General features: G+C 46.7%; 1 protein-coding gene across 1 annotated transcript in view; it reads left to right on the top strand.

Annotated features, from left to right (window-relative positions):
• Positions 1-5,279: 5,279 nt before the first annotated feature.
• The window catches only part of MUC4 (mucin 4, cell surface associated), a 48,260-nt gene continuing 39,567 nt past the window's right edge, over positions 5,280-13,972 (top strand). The window contains 1 exon segment of the mRNA XM_052645190.1: positions 5,280-5,284. Coding sequence (XP_052501150.1) covers positions 5,280-5,284 — 5 coding nt within the window.

Below are 13,972 nucleotides of genomic sequence, written 5' to 3'. Positions count from 1 at the left end.
GATGTTGAAGCTGAAGCCCCAACACTTTGGCCACCTGATGCGAAGAGCTGACTCACTGGAAAAGACCCTGATGCTTAGAAAGAGAGAGGACAGGAGAAGAAGGGGGACAGGGAAGCCTGGTGGGCTGCAGTCTATGCAGTCGCAAAGAGTTGGACACGACTTGGTGACTGACTGACAACAATGAGATCATCTGCGTTTCTTGTAATAAGGACAAGTAAATGGCCCAAGTGTCCAACATAATTAAATAAATTATATGGCGGTCCAACCAATGAAGTATTATGCAGACAAAAACACGTGTGCAAAGTGTTTCATAACAACAAAAGAAAATGTTTAGGTTTAAAGTTGCGTGATCAAAAAGAATCCACAATCATCTACTATGTGATAGATTAAAACTATGTATATGAGCTATTCCCGGAGAAGCATCCAGAAATCTATCAGTGATTAAGAGTAGTTTTTCAAACATACTGATGATGTTTTTCTTCTCTCTATTTAAAAAATATTCTCCTTATCTGGTATCATGAGCATATATTACTTTCATAATGGGGGGAAAAAAACCCAGCAATGGTAAACTTTATTTTAGAAGTCTTTAAGGCCTGGACTGTCTGCAAGAACCATGTGTTGGAGGTCTGTGTGGACCACCCTGTCTGAGAGGGCAGGCCTCCATCATCCAATCCCCGTAATGACAGCACTTAGTGTTGCCTGTGGACAGAGGTTTAGGCGAGAGGCAGTGGTTCTGACTGGGGTGCTAGGATTCAGTTCAGTTCAGTTCAGTCGCTCAGTCGTGTCCAACTCTTTGCAACCCCATGAATCACAGCACGCCAGGCCTCCCTGTCCATCACCAACTCCCGGAGTTCACTCAGACTCACGTCCACCGAGTCCGTGATGCCATCCAGCCATCTCATCCTCTGTCGTCCCCTTCTCCTCCTGCCTCCAATTCCTTCCAACATCAGAGTCTTTTCCAATGAGTCAACTCTTCGCATGAGGTGGCCAAAGTACTGGAGTTTCAGCTTTAGCATCATTCCTTCCAAAGAAATCCCAGGGCTGATCTCCTTCAGAATGGACTGGTTGGATCTCCTTGCAGTCCAAGGGACTCTCAAGAGTCTTCTCCAACACCACAGTTCAGAAGCATCAATTCTTCGGTGCTCAGCCTTCTTCACAGTCCAACTCTCACACCCATAAATGACCACTGGAAAAACCATAGCCTTGACTAGACAGAGCTTTGTTGGCAAAGTAATATCTCTGCTTTTCATATGCTATTTAGGTTGGTCATAACTTTTCTTCCAAGGAGTAAGCGTCTTTTAATTTCATGGCTGCAGTCACCATCTGCAGTGATTTTGGAGCCCCCCAAAACAAAGTCTGACACTGTTTCCACATCTATTTGCCATGAAGTGATGGGACCAGATGCCATGATCTTAGTTTTCTGAATGTTGAGCTTTAAGCCAACTTTTTCACTCTCCTCTTTCGCTTTCATCAAGAGGCTCTTTAGCTCCTCTTCACTTTCTGCCATAAGGGTGGTGTCATCTGCATATCTGAGGTTATTGATATTTCTCCCAGCAATCTTGATTCCAGCTTGTGCTTCTTCCAGCCCAGGACAATCTAATAACCATGGAGGGCAAAGCGCAGAGCAGAAGGAGCAATGGAGCCATGGGGACAAGGCCCGCACCCACCACTGACCAATTGCTTGACCTGGGGCCCTCCCTTCTCCCTGGGCTGGCATCTCTTCCATGATAGAAGGAGTGTGGACCCCATGTTTGCCAAGGTTCTTCCAGTTCTAAAATTAGGCTGAGATTCTCTTTTTCTTTCCAAAGTTGAAAAGGGGAGCCTACACATAGGTCTCAGATAGTAAATCGGGACTCTTGGATGCTGGCTTTTTGAGCACTGTTGCTAGTTTCCAGGCTGAGTTTTCTTCTCCTTAAAGGTGAGTGAATGGATAAATTTATATTCTTGAGCCTCACATCACTCCTGCCACTTCTCCCCTGCCTGTGCACTCAGCATGGCCCCTTCTTCTTGGGAATCCCAGGGTCTGGTTGGGGAGGCATTAGTCCCCCTCTGTCTCAGAGGGAAAATGAGAAAGGAGCTAATTAGCGTGAAAATGCAGGACACCTTTAAAAAAGGGGGCTTGAAACCCAATCCTGGGAGAATGAGAGGGGCCTTTGTGTGGCCCAAACACCAGGGCCCCTGCTTTCATCACGGCCTGGGAGCCAGGACCTCATGAGCAGAGCTCCCCTTTCATTACTTTGGGTAAGTCCTCTGCAGTGGACTGACGCCGACACGTAGCACACTCCCTTTGCAGGTCCAGGTGCAGAAGAGAACTACCCCCCAACCCCCGCCACCCCCGCCCCACAGCGGCATCAGTCCCCTTGGTCTGTATCTTTTGCAGTGTAAGAATCTTTTCCTTACAATCAGGTTTTGCCCTCTTCTGCGGAGCAGGAGCCAGACCCACTAAGCCCACAACCCTCTCACTGAACTGCTGAGTACAGAGCCATGGACTAACTTTGAGTTGTGCAGGTCTGGGTTTGAAACCCAGCTGAGATGGTCAGTGTCTATACCTGTAAAGTAGCCATCCTCTTTCAAGTGAGTGTCTCAGGTTGGGTCCTTCTGGAAGCAAACACTGAGATGGAGTGAAATGAAAAAGTACACTGGGGAATAACACCTGTGAAAGGGAAAGGGAGAAGGCAGGACTGGGCGAGGGAGTGAGCACAGCTGACAAAGCCACACAGTCCCTATGGGTCACGTGGGATGCTCCGGTGTGCAAACTGCCTATTAAAGGGAGCAACCTAAATGTCCGTCAGCAGAGGAATGCATAAAGGTATAGTTCATGTATACAATGGAATATTATTCAGCCGTGAAAAGGGATGAAATTGGGTCATTTGTAGAGATGTGGATGGACCTCGAGACTGTCATAAAGACTAAAGTAAGTCAGAAAGAGAAAAACAAATATCATATATTAACTCATATGTGTGTGGAATCTAGAAAAAATGGTATAGATGATCCTATTTGCAAAGCAGAAATAAAGACACAGACAAACAGAACAGATGTATAGATACCAAGGGAGAAAGGGAATGGGAGGAACTGGGAGACTGGGATTGGCACATATATACTATCGATACTAGGGATAAAATAGATGACTAATGAGACCATACTATGTAGGCCAGAATACTGGAGTGGGTGGCCTATCCCTTCTCCAAGGGTCTTCCCAACCCAGGGTTCAAATCCAGGTCTCCTGCTTTGCAGCCGGATTCTTCACCAGCTGAGCTACCAGGGAAGCCTACTACGTAGTACAGGGAACTCTGCTTAATGCCCTGTGATGACCTGAATGGGAAGCAAGTCCAAAGGGGAGGCGATCTATGTACATGCATGGCAGATTCATTTCTGCTGTCCAGTAGAGGCTAACACAACACTAAAGCAACTCCAATAAAAATTAATTTTAAAGAAGAGTTTTTTCAATGGGAACTATGTTCTCAATATTTAATGATAAATTGGAAGCATGTGTAAGACTTTTTATTAAGCCTCATAACTATAAAATAAAATGATCTTGTGGGACTGGAACTATCCAATTCCTTGGACCACTGCCTTGCAGCACTGCCTAGTCATTGACCTGGGGGTCGCCACGAGAAGTATGTGGTCTTGGCATGAATGCTGAGGTGCATCCTAAAGAGCTAACAGCTGGTGTTACCAACTAAACGCTCTCCTTGCAGCCAACAGTGAATCCATTCTTAAAGGCGCATCTCTGTGCCTTTGAGGAATAACAGTTTAGTATACAGGTGCCCACCAGGCAGAGGATAAACTCTCAGCTCATGTTTTTTTAGCTTTGGGGCCAGACAGACCTAGGTTTGATATTTAATCACCCTAGTCTGTCTTTCACCAAAAATTCTGTTAAATTGGTTTAGCCAGAATCCACTCACCCCCTGTTTTTTCTTAGTAATTTTCTATCCACTGACCCGCCTCCCTGCTTCTTGGTTATAGCTTTCCACTTGTCCATGATCATTTGGAGTTAAGCCCAGGTCTATACCGAGGTCCCTTTTCTCATATTGCAAGAGTTCGGAATAAAATCTATTTTTTTATGCTTTAACTATTGTTCAGTTCTACTTTTTTTTTTTTTACATAATATCCTTATTTCACAGATGAGGAAAATAAGCCTTAAAGAGAACGTGATTTGCCTTGGGTGGCAGAGCTGGGATTCAGGTTCAGGTGTCCTGAGCCCAGTAGAAGTCTTGACCATCACAGTGGTTCTGGAGAACTCTCTGCACCTCCAGTGCTCCTTGCATTGAGAAGTGGGAGGTTTGCTGTGTTAGGCTGACAACCTATCCAGCTCTTACTTTGCTCTAACCTGAATGTTTTTTCTCCTCTGTAAATTGGAAACTGTAGTCCAGAAAAATGTCACCAAACAAAACATGTTATGAGTAAATAGAAAGAACTCATGAGCAAGAACTGACATAGCAAAATGATTAAGAAGGCCAAGTTAACTTTGGTGTCTGTGTACATTTGTTTCAGTGATATCTTCCTCATATCCTGTCCCACTGTTCTGTGCTTAAAATTCCTCTTTACCTTTGTGAATTTCCTTCTCCTGGGAAAGAAAGGGATCAACTGGTCTATATGGAAGTGAGGGGACTATTGAGGGGACCATGCTACTTCTCTGTAGTGTTTGCATTATACCTGGATGGTCCAGGCTTTTGATTTTGGCTGTAACTGGAATTTCAGATTCAGAAAGCAAGTAGCCAGCAAGGTGGTGGAGCCTTCCTGGTCCTCTGAGATGGCACCACAGTGTAGCCTTCCAGTCCTCTCTGGATGACTGCAAGTTCTGCCTGGGAATGTGGACATGCCGATTCCTCATCCTGGGCTGTGCAGTGGAAGCCTGAGCTTCTTGCTCAGGGACCAATCACTCCACAGATTCCACGCTCAGGGAATCAAGTCTGGAGGAACCAGAAGCAAAGGTTCTAGATGTGGCAAAGAGCAGGGCAAGATCACCATTGCTGTCCTTTGCAGAATTAACTAGCTACCTTCTCTCACTTTCAGATTCTGCCTGGCACACCCAGCTGAGGCTTTCTCTTCCTTCTTAGTTATGCCTGCGAGTCCCAAGAAGTCAAAATAGGTGACAGGAGTGCCAAAGTCTCCAGGAGCAGCCCCTACTTCCTCGTGGGGTCAAAATTCCTTCTCCCTAGGTTCTACTCTCAACCCCACTATCCACCTCAGATTCCTCAAGCTTGCTTCCCCAGGCTGCCTCAGACTTTAAAGACTCTGACTCTGTTACGCCCTCTAGTGGAAAGAGGAAATCCACCATGCGGTGAGGGTGGACCCTTTTCCTGACATGGAGCAGATATTATTTTAAGATTTTTTTTTTTTTAATGTGGGCCACTTTAAAGTCTTTATTGAATTTGCTGCAATATTGCCTCTGTTTTACGTTTTGGTTTTTTGGCCACGAGGCACGTGGGAATACTTAGCTCCCGCATCTTCTGCATTGGAACGTGAAGTCTCAACCGCAGGATTGCCAGGGATCGCCTGACTGAGCAGATATTCTGAGCCCAACGCTCCACCCCACAAATTGCATATGGGGTATCTCTGATTCCTGCCTCTCACCTCACATCTTTCCTCCCACTTTCTATGTTACCTAGGATCTTCTCAAATTTCATTCCTTTGCCTAGGCGTACAGCCCCAAACTCACTGCCTCTTGGCCCCTCTCTTCCCTGTTCTGACCTGCTCTGTCTACTGAAACGACTTAGCTGCTCCCGCTGTGACAGTCCAAAGTGCTAGCAAGACATGGGCGGCCCAGGCAAAACACCAGGCAGGAGGGTGGGCTCATCTGTGGGCCCCTCATTTTCAGGGTGTCCAGGTTTCGATTCCCCTCCATGCCCCTCCCCCTACCTGGCTCAGGCTGCCTAGGAATGCAGAAATGGGTGTATTGGTGTTTTTATTCTTCCTTGGTGGGGGAAGGGGGTGGAGGCTGAGGAAAGGAAAGAGGAGGCAAGGATGATTGGCGTGGGGGCCACACCTTCTTTTGTCCTCCTCTGGTACTCTGGCCCCTCGGTGAAACACACCTATTTAAGGCCAGCAGCCAGTGGGGACAGATTCACCTCTGCTGCTGTGCCGAGGACCTTCCTGGGGGAGCGTGAGGGACCCTTTCTGGAGCCATGAGGGGTACCCACTGGAGGAGGCTCCCCTGCGTGTTCCTGAGCTGCTTGAGTTCCTGCCTCTGTGGGCCAGTAGTCCTGGGTAAGTGAGGCACTTGGGGCAGCATTTGGGGCTGGGGGTGGCTGACTTCACTGAGCCTCCGAGGAGCTGCGGTCTTTCGTGGGGGGACAAAGAGAGAGGCAGAGAGAGGTGAGTGGGCAGAGATGGCACAAGATGAGGGAGAGAGAAAGAGAAGGCTAGACAGACAGAGGAAGGAGGAAAGAGAGTCAGAAGCAGGGAGACGTTGGGAGGAACAGCCTGGCTTGGGGAAAACCCACAGGGAGAACCAGGTAAGCAGAACTGTGGAAAGAGAGAGAAAGTTGAGGAGAGGGAATGACACAGAAAAACAGGAAAGCTCCGTGACCAAGCTGGAAGAAAAACTTAGAGAAAGATGTAAGGTCAGAGGGAAAGACAAGGGAGAAACAGATGAATCAAAACAAGGTGCAGACAGAGGGAGGAGGAGACAAGTAAGTAAGTGTTAGTCGCTCAGTTGTGACCGACTCCTTGTGACCCCATGGACTGCAGCCCACCGGGCTCCTCTATCCACGAGATTTTCCAGGCAAGGATACTGGAGTGGGTTGCCATTTCCAGAATTCTCCAGGGAATCTTCCCAATCCAGGGATCGAACCCAGGTCTCCCGCATTGCAGGCAGACTCTTTACCAGTTGAGCCACAGGGGAAGTGGTCAATAGCCCACAGCAAAGATGTAATCACAGCTCCCTTGCCTCCTCAGGAGGCCTGAAAAAGACTTCACCTCACCTGAGGACTCATTCCTCATAAGGTGGGTCAGAGGAACACACTGTCTTAGAGATAATGAAAGGCGCAATGCCAGGGATGTGGAAGATTCCATCTTCCTTGCCACATTTAAGGGCTTGGCTAAGAGCAAATGGAACCCCCACAATCTCCACCATCCTCACACCCACCCCCTCATCCTCGCTACTCATCACAGTGAGGAAACGGAGGCCAGTAGGAGCCTGCAGAGCCTGCAGCTACCAGCCATTCAGGGCGTGTTCCTAGGGGCAGACTGAGGGGCGTCTGTAGAAGTCATGGCCGTGGGCAATGGGGAGAAGATGGATAGGATTTAGGGACCCTGGGTGTGGTCTTGGCTTTGCCAATGAGTGATCTGGTCCTGTGACCAGTTCCCATTGTATATCTTTCCAGGCCTCACTTCCCCATGCTAAAAGCAGGGTGGTGGATGGCATGACCTCTGGATTGCTAAGTCCTTAAGTTTTAGCATTCTGTGATTTAAAATCAACACACAAAGAAGTTTAGTACCAGCTCTGCGCTTGGCCTTGGATTAAGGTCATCAAGCTCGAGAGGAGCCAGGAAGTGTGTGGAGAGGAAGTGGGGTGGGAGTAGGCGAGAGAAGATGGGTGGGGAGTGATGGTGTGAGTGAGGGGTGGACCTTGAAGGTGGAAGGTTGTCCTGAAACCGCACACCGGTGCCCTGGATCTGAGTCCCGTGCAGTGGGAAAGGGCACAGGATGGAACAGGGCCAGGAAAAGAGGGGGAGTGGGCTGGGAGTTGGCCTCCCAGGCACGTGTGGAGTATCCAGAGGACCTTGGAGGGAAAAGTAGTCTCCATGGGTCGGGCAGTGAGCCCCCCACATCTGCCGGGTGGGGGCTTCTGGAGAAGTGGGAACTGATCAGTCCCATTCTCTTGGCTCCCTGAGGGGGTGCCTACAGGTGACTTGCCTATGTCTGAGCCCAGGGTCTGCTTCCATATGGTGCCAGCACCCTCGTCCAGGCCAGAGTCCTCTCTGGAGCAGGTGTCTGAGCCTCCACCCCAGGTTGGAAGGAGAAACACTGGGGTTTCCACTGAAAGTGTTACAGGGTAAAGGCTGCTGTAGGAAAAAGCCCTGGCTCTTGAAGGGAAAAGGAGAAGAGAAAGGTGGGCAGAGGTGGGCTGGACAGGGAGCCAGCAGGGACTTGGTGTCTACTGGTGGCTTCTGGTACAAATGGCTCAGAAGGAAGCCTGGAAACCCTAATTCCACACCCTCTGGCAAGAAAACTAAGTCAAAATAAGCCTCAGTCTCCCATACTCTCAGTGGCCTAGTAACTGAAGGGCCACCACCCTCCACAGCCCCTGGGAGGTGAGACTGTAGCAAGCGCAGCACAAGGGAGATCCACAGTCACCAAGGGCCCCAGGGGAAGCCTCTCCTGTCCCCTTCTCTCTAAGAACCACTAATCTATCTAGGAGAGGCGCACCAACTTGCCACCAGGGGAATCTGAACCCTCCACTGGTGTCTGCCCCACCTTGGGAAACCCTCCGTGTGCTTGGGCACATTCAAAAGGAGAAAGTCCCTGAACAAGAGGTCCTGATAGGAAAATCCATCAAATTTAGGTCAATAGCTCAGCAAAATGTAGGGCAAAAAGCAGAAAGTTAAAACCGAAAGACCCCATGTCAAGTTTTCCACTTACCAGCCCAAGGGATAGGAGAATAGAACATTTAGCTCACAGACTTCATTGGCAAAATTAGTGAAATGAAAAGGTGCTATTACTCAGGGTAGTGGTGAAGATAAAATAAGGTTGTATCTAGTACAAAGCAGGGGCTTCCCAGGTGGTGCTAGTGGTAAAGAACCCACCTCCCAGTGCAGGAGACATAAGACACAGATTCGATCCCTAGGTCAGGAAGATTCCCTGGAGGAGGACATGGCAACCCACTCCAGTATTCTTACCTGCAGAATTCCATGGACAGAGGATCCTGGCGGGCTACAGTCCATAGAGTTGTAAAGAGCTAGGCATGACTGAAGTGACAGTACACACTGACACAGTACAAAGCAGAAGAGAGACAGGGACCACTGCATTTTTATTTTATTTTAAAATGTATTAAACTATAGTTGATTTACAATACTGTGTTAGTTTCAACTGGACAGCTTCAGATTCTTTTCCATTATAGGTTATTATAAGATATTGAATATAGTTCTATGTGCTTTACAGTAGGTCCTTGTTTATCTATTTTGTATATAGTGGTGCATATTTATTAATCCCATACTCCTAATTTATCACTGCCCCTCTTTTCCCTTTTGGTAACCGTAAGTTTGTTTTCTATGTCTGTGCAGCTATTTCTGTCTTGTATACAGGTTCATTTGTATTATTATTTAGATTCCACGTGTAGGTGATATCATGTGATATTTGTCTCTGTCTGATTTATTTCATTTAGTATGATAATCTCTAGGTCCATTCATGTTGCTACAAATAGCATTATTTCGGGACCACTGCATTTTAGAGCTGGGAGACTAGGGCAGGAGGGTGATAGAGGTAGAATGGAAAGGACATTTCTGTTGGCTTGGAGACATTCCCATTCGTTGAAAAGATCTATGATCTCTTTTAAAAACACCTCCCATTTTCCTGTAGGTTTGCAAGTGTCCACTTGGTTTATTCAGAATGTGGCTTCTTACATGTAAAAAAATGAAAATAGACCATTTTTTAACTTCATACAGAAAAATAAGCTCAAAATAGATTAAAGACCTAAATGTGAGACTGGGCATTATAAAACTCCTAGAGGGGGAAAAAAAAAAACCATAGGTGAAACACTCTCTGACATAGATCACAGCAACATCTTTTTCGATCCACCTCCTAAAATAACAGAAATAAAAATAAAAAATAAACAAATGGGGTCTATTTAAACTCAAAAGCTTTTGCACAGCAAAGGGAACAATAAACAAAGCCAAAAGACAACCCACGGATTGGGAGAAAATATTTGCAAATGATGTGACTGATAAAGGATTAGTCTCCAAAATTTACAAACAGTTCATGACACTTAACATAAGAAGAAGAAACAACCCACTCAAAAAATGGCCAGAAGACCTAAATAGATATTTCTCCAAAGAAGACATACAGATGGCCAATAGACACATGAAAAGATGTTCAACATCACTAATTATCAGAGAAATGAGAATCAAAACTACAATGAGATATCACCTCACACCAGCCAGATTGGCTATCATCAAAAAATCCACAAACAATGAATGCTGGAGAGGGTGTAGAGAGAAGAGAATCCTCCTACCCTATTGATGAGAATGTAAATTGGTACAGCCACTATGGAGAACAGTGCAGAAGTGCCTTTAAAAGCTAAAAATAGAGCTAACATATGACCCTACAATCCTACTCCTGGGAATATATCCAGAAAAACCCATGGTCCGAAAAGACACATGCACCCCAGTGTTCATTGCAGCACTGTTTACAACAGCCAAGACACGGAAGCAACCTAAATGTCCATCAACAGAGGAATGGATAAAGAAGATGTGATACTTATATACAATGGAATATTACTTGGCCATTAAAAGGATGAAATAATGCCATTTGCAGTGACATGGATGGACCTAGAAAGTGTCATATTGAGTGAAGTAAGTCAGACAGAGAATGAGAGATAACATATGACATCCCTCAGATATAGAATCTAAAAAGAAATGATACAAATGAACTTACAAAACAGAAAGAGACTCACAGAAAACAAGCTTAGAATTGCCAGAGGGAAAGGGATAGTTAGGGAACACTGCTTAAAAACACTGCTTTATTTTAAATGGTTAACCAACAAGGACCTATTGTATAGCACATGGAACTCTGCTCAATGTTATGTGCCAACTTGGACGGGAGCGGAATTTGGGGAAAAATGAATACATGCGTATGTATGGCTGAGTCCCTTTACGATTCTCCTGAAACTATCAAACACTGTTAATTGGTGATATCAATTCAGTCGCTCAGTTATGTCTGATTATTTACAACCCCATGGACTGAAGCACACCAGGCGTCCCTGTCCATCACCAACTCACGGAGCTTGCTCAAACTCATGTCCATTGAGTCGGTGATGCCATCTACCATCTCATCCTCTGTCATCCCCTTCTCCTCCTGCCTTCAATCTTTCCCAGCATCAGGGTCTTTTCCAGTGAGTCAGTTCTCATTGGCTATATACCCCAATACGAAATAAAAAGTTAAAAAAACAAACAAACAAAAACCAAATGACACAGTACACTAAAAAAAAAAAAGGAAGAATGTGTCTTCTTGCATGAACTGATGCTGAATGCAGCTCTACCGTGGGCAGATGCCCCGTGCTCAGACATGGTGGCTGCACAGTTCCGTGCACAGCAAGCTCCTCCACGCCCTTGGTTACTGGGCTCTGTTCCAGATGCAGAGGCTGTCCTTACAGAGTTTGACACACCAGTAATTTATGTCTCCCTTGCCAGGAGAGGCCAAGAAACGGTTGGCCTTTTATGTGCTCAAACAAATGGTTTGCTACCCATGTCTGTTCTCTGGTTTTGTGGCCCCTCTGAATGCTTCAGAGGTGCACTGATGGAGCCCGCCAAGCCATCTTCTCCCAAGGACAGGACTGAAGACTTTCCAAGCCAGCTCTCCTTCTAGTTCCTACCTTTCACATTCTACTAGGCTGATTCATGGCAAGCAGACCCCTACTCACCGTTGTATCCTCATTCCCAGCACAGCACTAAAGAGTTGAGTTGAAATGAACTCCATGTTTGGCATTTCCATAGAGCTTTAAATACTCAACATTTTCCTTGAGATTCCGAAGTGGGCCCGGAAACTAGGTGTCTGTGTTTTGCAGCCTCCAGAGTCATGGCCAGTCCTGTGGAGGGCACTGGCTTGTGCAACAGGAAGCCGGATTCTCCACGTGTGCACTTTTAAGGTCTGCATAGACATCTCTGATCTGTATAGAAGCCCCCAACTAAAATTGCAGCTTGAATTTGATAATGAGTTTGAGGGAATTCAGAACAGAAAAGAGTGAGGAGTTACTCATTCACTTGCTGAATTTTGACTCATGCCAAATGTTCTAGACACAAGGATAATGAAGTCATGGTTTCTGCCTCCAAAGCTTGTGTGAGGTCATGCAGCCCATAAATCAGGGAGCTGGGCCTAGAAGGTGGGTCACCGCATTAGCATTGTGACACACAAGCTCTGTAAACCAGCCTGGCTCATCAATGGAGGATGAACAGAAGCACCCACACCTCATGCTGAGATGGTCATCTGTTCATTCATTCACACATTTGCTAGTTAAACAGCTATTTAAGGAGTTGTGCCTGACATTGTTCCAGGGCAGCGCTGTGTGAACACAAAGAAGAATGAATCAGCCAAGGCCCAGCCTCCTGCAGCTAACATCTAGTGTGCAGAGAGTTACGAAATAATTACAGAAAAATTCCTCAAATGTGGTGTTATGTTGAACAAGTATTATGATGAGAGCAAAGTAGGGAAACTTCATTTAGATTAATAAATTCATGAAGGCCTTTCTGAGGAAGTGCTGTGCATATGAGCTGAGACCCAAGTCTAAGTAATAAAATGAGGTGGAAATTGTGGGGGGAGAGGGGTGGAGGAGGGAGAGGGAACGTGAGCCAGGCAGGGCAAGACGTGCAGGGTAAGGAGAGACCTTGGCCCTTAGGAGTACTTGAAAGAGGTAGGCAGATCCAGATGTGGTAAGACCTTGTAAATGGTGAAATGGAGTGTGGATTTTAAGGAACCAAAATGGGCAGACGTGGGATTCCCAGGTGGTGCTAGTGGTAAAGATCCTGCCTGCCAATGCAGGAGACGTAAGAGATTCGGGTTCGATCCCTGTGTTGGGAAGATACCCTGGGGGAGGGCATGGCAACCCACTCCAGTATTCTTGCCTGGAGAATCCCACGGACAGTGGAGCCTGGCAGGCTACAGTCCATAGGGTTGCAAAGAGTTGGACATGACTGAGGTGACTTAGCACTTAGCACAAGATGGGCAGACAGTACAGGGTTATAGGTAAAGCAGTGATATGATCAGGTTTGAACTTTGGAATGGCTGCTCTGGATTCCTGGAGGGAAATGGATTGGAAAGGGGCAAGGGTGAGTTGGAAACCAGTTAAGAACTGGCTGTAGGAGTCCCAGCAGAAAGAACTGGCTGTAGGAGTCCCAGCAGAAAGTGCTATGGCATGGCCTGGTGGTAGCAGCAAAGATCTGGGAAGGGAGTGGTAAAGTCATCAGCAAGCTGACCTTCTGCCCTAATAAGGACACAGTCCCAAGGACTGCTGCCTTTGCCAGGCTCTCAGGGCTTCCCAGGTGGCACCAGTGGTAAAGAACCCTCTTGCCAATGCAGAAGACGCAAGAGATTGGGTTTGATCACTGGGTCAGAAAGAGCCCCTGGAGGAGGGCATGGCAACCTATTCTAGTATTCTTGCCTGGAAAATCCCATGGACAGAGGAGCTCGGTAGGCTACAGTCCACGGGGTTTAAAAGAGTCAGACGTATCTGAAGTGACTGAGCATGCACGCAGAACTTTGTAGAGACCAAGACAGCAGGCAGTGCAGAGTGCCTTGTATTGAGTTTAGATACTGGGCTAACTATTTTACATACTGTACCCCTTGGTATTACTAGCATCTACCCTCATCCCAATGGCACCCCACTCCAGTACTCTTGTCTGGAAAATCCCATGGATGGAGGAGCCTGGTAGGCTGCAGTCCATGGGGTCGCGAAGAGTCGGACATGACTGAGCAACTTCACTTTCACTTTTAACTTTCATGCATTGGAGAAAGAAATGGCAACCCATTCCAGTGTTCTTGCCTGGAAAATCCCCGGGACAGGGGAGCCTGGTGGGCTGCCGTCTATGGGGTTGCGCAGAGTCGGACACGACTGAAGCGACTTAGCAGCAGCAGCAACCCTCATCCCACTTTTATAGATAAGGACCTCAAGACTCAGAGAGATCAAGTAACTTGCCCAAGTTACATGTGAATGTTGGTCAGTTTGACATTGAAACTGACACTTAAAAAAAAATTGAAGTATAGGTGATCTACAATGTTGTGTTAGTTTCTGGTATACAGCAAAGTGATTCAGTTATAT

The sequence above is a fragment of the Budorcas taxicolor genome, chromosome 1 (assembly GCF_023091745.1).
Source record: "Budorcas taxicolor isolate Tak-1 chromosome 1, Takin1.1, whole genome shotgun sequence".
Lineage (NCBI taxonomy): Eukaryota > Metazoa > Chordata > Mammalia > Artiodactyla > Bovidae > Budorcas > Budorcas taxicolor.
The sequence above is the reverse complement of the archived record's forward strand: the minus strand, read 5'-3'. Positions and strand labels throughout refer to the sequence as shown.